This window comes from Calidris pugnax, unplaced genomic scaffold (genome assembly GCF_001431845.1).
Source record: "Calidris pugnax isolate Ruff unplaced genomic scaffold, ASM143184v1 scaffold14, whole genome shotgun sequence".
In the NCBI taxonomy this organism is placed as follows: domain Eukaryota; kingdom Metazoa; phylum Chordata; class Aves; order Charadriiformes; family Scolopacidae; genus Calidris; species Calidris pugnax.
Genome location: NW_015090793.1, coordinates 3,857,109 through 3,863,108, shown reverse-complemented (window position 1 = coordinate 3,863,108; position 6,000 = coordinate 3,857,109). Strand labels below are relative to the sequence as shown.

General features: G+C 37.5%; 1 protein-coding gene across 10 annotated transcripts in view; it reads left to right on the top strand.

Annotated features, from left to right (window-relative positions):
• Positions 1-6,000, top strand: part of ABLIM2 (actin binding LIM protein family member 2) — a 110,473-nt gene that overhangs the window by 30,604 nt on the left and 73,869 nt on the right. For all 10 annotated transcript variants that reach the window (XM_014935953.1, XM_014966838.1, XM_014935956.1 and 7 more), the window contains exon 4: positions 1,290-1,405. In XM_014935953.1, the coding sequence (XP_014791439.1) occupies positions 1,290-1,405 (116 nt within the window). The remainder of the gene's footprint in view (positions 1-1,289; positions 1,406-6,000) is intronic.

Here is a 6,000-nt window from a genome sequence, read left to right as displayed (position 1 = left end):
GGGGGGGGGGGGGGGGGAAGCTGAATTCATTATCAGATCTCCAAACATATAACAATATTTAAACTCCATATGTCCTCATAATTTTCAAAGTATTGCCTATGGACCAAAATGGATGACAGTGTTGAACGCTTATTTAACTGGTTTAAAATAGATTTTAGTAATATTATTTAGAAAAAAAAAAAAGGACAGCATCGTTTTTGTTTTCTTTTTAAGTAATAAAAAAATTCTTTTTTAATATAATACAAATGTAGAATAAGCCACTCTTGGGTTGTTTAGGGAGCAAAATAATGTTTATGCTTAACAAGAAGTATCTGTGTCTTTGTAGTGAAGACAACCTTTCAATTGGCATGAATTTTGATAGTGTTTGTGGGAAACGTCATGCAGAGTTTTAATAAAAAGTTAATGAAATAATCTGATCATATGGACTTCTCCACCAGGCAGAAGGCTTGCATTATGTTTGTATGTTTGTGCCCCACTTAAGCCATATTTTGATAGCTCGCTTGGGATTTAGTTGGACATGAGCTTTGGGTGGAGTGAAATGTGTTTCTAAATCCTCACCATCCTTCGCTGCATTATGAAGTGATTTGTCCATCTGGTCCTCTTAGAGAAAAAAAACTCAGTAGTTTCTGTGCCTAGAAGAGAAAGCTCATAGCGGAAAGCTTTTTGGTTTAAGGACATTGGTAAAAAGGAAGGAATTAATTAAGTGTAAGGAGAGCTGGTTTTGAGTAGAGTAAGCAAGTAATGTAGACACTTTGGGTTTTATAAGTGGGATAGATTTTCTCCTATGAGTTCACTGACATTTACTTTCTGAGAGTATAGATTAAGAGAAGGACTTTGATATGATCAAAGTTGTGAGGAAAAGTGCTGGTTTTTTGATGTGTAGAAGTCATCACTCTCTTGCAGCATTTTGACAACATAAAGGCAGCTGCTTTTGTCCATGCTTTCTCCCTGTAATGCCAGTTTTATTTTCATTCTGTAACTGATACTGTTAGTGATCAAATTTTGCTGATACTGCATTTCTTAAATACACAAGGATCTGGATTTGAGTGTCGTTTTGTATCTTTAGCTTATTATTTTTTCTAAGTAGCTGTAACATCTGTGTTTGCAGTTGTCTGTTTGGTGTGTCCCTTCGATACTTTATCCTCCAAGTGGCTGAAAAATTGCGAATGAGAACTGGGCAAGCAGATAAAAAGAAACCAGAGCAATAATCAGTTCTTTTATGGGAAGATATTTAATTTTGATAGAGGCCTGAGACTGTAACCTGTTTGCTTTTCTTTCCTCTGTTGTAGGCTGCCTTTCCCTGCGGGCGACCGGGTAACTTTTAACGGGAAGGAGTGCATCTGCCAGAAATGTTCCCTGCCCCCTTCCAGCAGCACCGGCTCTTTCCCCGTACAGAACCTGCGAAGTAAGGAGGGGTTTCTGCTCTTTTCTGTTGGTACTTCTTAGTCTGCAGAGGTTTACAGAACATGATTTTACACCGATATGTTTAACTGGAATTTTTGCCGCTATGCTGCTTAAAATGTGTCCACATACACAAAGTAGTCTTGTGAAAAAGGATATGACAGTTTTCTGAGAAGCGTGATAATAAAAAGCAACACAAATGGTGTCATTATAGGGTTAACAGTACACAGAACCTCCACGAACAGTCAATTAAAACCGGAGTAAATCAAATTATTTGGAGAAAGGTGCAAAATAGATGTTAATATTTTTGAGGATTTCGTCCAACTCCACCTAAAGTAAAATCCAATGTGATATTTAATCATTTGTAACCATTCCAGGATTGCTTCAGAAAATATCAGTGACAGGACTGTATGGCTAAATACAACACAGGAAGGGTTAGTGTATGTGGAGTGACCAGAGGGACATTTGCCTTGACCTCAATGCTGTTGTGTACTATGAGAAGATACAAACACTTCAGAGAAGAAATGTGTTCTTTTGATAACAGGTTTTTTGCAACAGATCATAGAGTGACATTGCTGCTCTGAACTCTGTTCCTCTGCTGCTTTGTGCGCGAGGGTCTGCCACGCTTTAATATTCATTCATCACCTATATGTAATTAAACATCAACCGCAATTCAATTAGACACCAAAGGCAGAGATATTTTAATGACTGTCATATCGCATCAGGCTGGATTTGGCATGAACCCATAGATTGCTCTTCTTTGTATATCAGGAATTCAGTTCACTTCAGAGAAAAATTTCTCCTTTTTTTTCTTTTCTTTTTTTCTTTGTTTTTCCCCACATCTCTCTCTTTCTAGAAGTTTTCACCTCTCCTTTCTCCAGTTTGTCAGCAAAAGCTGCTGTGTGCGTGCAGTGAGAGCCACTATGCTGTTGGTAATGCTGTACTTTTTTGGGGAGGAGATGGCCCTCTCTTAGGTGCTTTCTCTTGTCACTTATTCCAGAGATGGATCATCCTCAGCCATCTTGGCTGGCTGCATTTGGAGATCCATACTTTAATGGCCTGTCATCTGTTTGTCTCCTTGTCATATGGGAAAAGTGGCTTTGACTTCAATGGAAGTTATTTGCCTGGTTGAGAACTGGCAGAACAACTTCATTTGATTATCTGTGACACAGAATCCTTTAATGTACTTACATTCCCCTTTTCTGAGGTCGCTGCGCCGAGCCTCCCCAGCGCACAGGTAGCTGCAAACCTCAGCAAACCACTTACCTCAAAGAGAAAGAGCACTGGAAGCATATCATTGTGGCAAAACCTGACCTTGGAAAACACAAGTTTAGCTTTTCCATGGATAAAATCTCAAACAGATGCAAGTATTTAGACCTCAAATACAGGTCTGCTTTAAAACTCATTAGAAATGGAGGAAATCTTGCTTGTTACAGGTTTTAGTGGATACAGATAAGAGTCTTGGTTCAAACCTGGCTATCTGCCACACTGTAGACTGGACTTCTGAAATAATTTGATTTTTTTCTTCACCCGAGATTTACCAACTCTGCTTCTCAAATGATGTAGTGATAGGGGTGAGCTGATAGATACCGTGGCTTCTTAAAAGGCAGCCTGAGGTCCGTGTCTGGTCTGCAAGTAAGTTGTGCCGTGCTGGTGCCAGGATCCCAGATAAATATCTTCCTTACCTGTAGACTACGTCCATTCTTAGCTCTTACTTGCTCCATCTCTCCAGTGTCTTGCAGTGCTGCTGCAGGGCAGTGTCTTCTGATTTCATGGTGACATGCAGCACCCAGCTGGCCCAGGAGCTACAGAACTTGTGGGCTTCAAGAAATTGGGTAGCAAGGGTATAGAGCTTTGATGGATCAATGGGAAGCATTACAGTTACAAATACATGGAGTTGTGTGCATGTATAAGTAGCAGGATATGTCAGAGCCTGATCAATTACAATATACAGAAAATTAACCAATTATGTAAAAAGATTATAAAGAATTAGGGAAACATTTGAATTAATATGTAATATGTGGAAGAGCAATGCGTAATAACAGCTATTTTCCAAGCACTTACTGATCCTTAGGCTAGGAGTAGTGTTTCAGGAATAAACAAGCAGTGTCAGAGATATCTTGGTTGAACTGGAAAATTGAAAGTCCAGAATGGCTGTCTGTAGCTCTGCTACGGATTACACAAAGCAATACATGGTGTTAGAGTTTCCTTGTTTTAACAACAGTCTTCTTGGAAAAGACCTCGATGTTTTAAATAAACAATTATTTTTATAAAAGAACAGTAGTGCACAAAAACACATGACTTGAAGTGGGCTGAGTCAAGGAGCAAGTGGTATGTTGACTTGCTGCTACATTGGCTTTGCTTTTGGCTCAGAACTGACTGATACGAACTATGTGTATTATTCAACGTGTGTGTGACTTGAGTTTAAGAATGCTTTCAGGATATCTCTTGGGACTCACTGAACTCCCAACATTACTGCCCCTTATGAACAGTCCTTCTGTTTTCATCCTCCCGGTTTGGTTTTGACCTCCTTTATGCATTACCTTTGAAAGAAATGAAAAATGACAAATATTTGCTTTTTGCCTGCGTCCTTGAATTTTTTATTATTGTATAAATACCTAGCTACCTGTTTTGTTTCTCTTATAAAACGCTAGCTGTGAAAACCTCTTGTGGCAGTGTTGAAAGAGTGCTCGGGGAAGAATATCAACATGTAGCAGCAAATTGATGTGTTCTGCAGAGTTATTGGTTGAAATTAGGTGAGTCACCAAAGGATGCTGCATCCAAGACAGGAAGACAAGGACATTGCATCAATAGGCACTGTTGGCATAGCAACCACAATATTTGTTTTTAATTATCTGGAACCTAACAGAGAAAACAGCAGTTAGGAATAAAAAACTAGCTCTCAAAATGCAGCTTTTCTGCTCACCCAAGCTTAAACCAGATGAAAGGTGAACAACATTTGAACACACAGTGTTGTATTAAGTTTGTGAAATAAACCCTCAAGCAGTGAGATTAAATTAGATTACCAGATGAACCCCTGCTGCAGGGGAGATCACAAAAAAAAAATATCTGATTGCAGTTAAAGAATAGATACTGCAGTATTTATTGTATTGTGGGACTAAATCCAGGCACACACCCAAATGTTCTCTTTTATTAGCAAAACTCAAATGTTCTGATCTCTGGTGCACACGGTTTTGTGCTGGGCTTCTTTCCACATATTGTTGCTCTGCAGGGTGATATTAGAGACACATATTATTACTCCCTTAATCCATTCCAAATCCACTAAAGGAAAATAAGAACTATCCTTTATTGTTGTGCACTAAGAAATTAAACATTTACAATCGCACTAACAGAGCGTCTCATTAGGGTCACGTAACCAACTAAATAGAATCTTAAATCAGAAAGTTTTTAAGAGGACTGCTTAAATATTTTAACGAGTTCCTATGTTTGAAGCTATTTCTAAATAACTAGATAAATCTTTTTTTAATGTTTTTGTGTATCGTTCTCTTCCATGCAAGTCATTGTTGTGTGTTTTTTCTTTTCTGGCATCTCTAAGTGACTCTTCAGATGTCTTTCAGGGTTTCTTTTTCTTTAGCTAATTCTTGGTATACATTAAGAATTCCTAAAAAAATACATATTTTCACATAAGATGGAAGATTATAATCGTATGGAGGATTGGAAAGCTTACTAAGATATTGATACTAGAATAAGTTTATTACTGATGCTTATCCTTACTTCTCTGCATATTCTGACTATTTTAACGTTTTGTAAGAAAATTATACATAGATTGGAATGTGTAGAGAGTGAATGAGAGCTAGACCCTACAGAGTAATAAAGGATTCATTTAGGATACAGAGAGCGAGGTTCAAATCTCATGTCAGTGTAGCTTCCCTAAACAGAGCCCTCACTGGTGAACTGTTGGCGTGGAAGGTAAGAGTGGATTTAGCTTTTACCACCATAACCAAAAGTGTCCATGATTGAAAAAAAATCCAAAGCAACCAAATCCCCCCAAAGTCTTGTCCTTTCTCAATTATTTTTACTGAAGATTATAACTACTTCACTTGTAACCTGTTTAATGAACATAGTCTAATTTGTTATCCAGTTGTGACATGTTTTGCATTTAATTTTTCTTTGAACTTTTTTGAGCTTTCTGTAAATAATAAATATATAAGTTCATTTCTATAAGTGATAAATATATAGGTAGCCGTCACTTCCACATGTTGCAATGTCACTACTACTTAGGAATTTGTAATGCCTCTCACATATTGGTGTATTTTTCCTGGTTACAGAAGTTCACATCAGAATTTCAGCTTAGTTTTTCCACAGCTGCAAAAAGAATTCTGAACTATGAGTAAAGCTTTCGGATGCAGAGGCAAAGTGTAGTATGAAGGTTCAGTTATTCATTTTAATTTCATGACTTTTAGGTCTTTTTTTATTATTTTTTGGGGGCTGATTTGGGTGATGCTTGAAAACTTCATCAGCCAAACTTTTTATCTTTTAAGCGCAGTATAAATGAATTAAAATAAAACCTAAGTCTCTAGGAAGCCTGTCATTTAGTTTTTTGTCTTTTAATGATTCATGTCTCTAGCAATGTTAGGA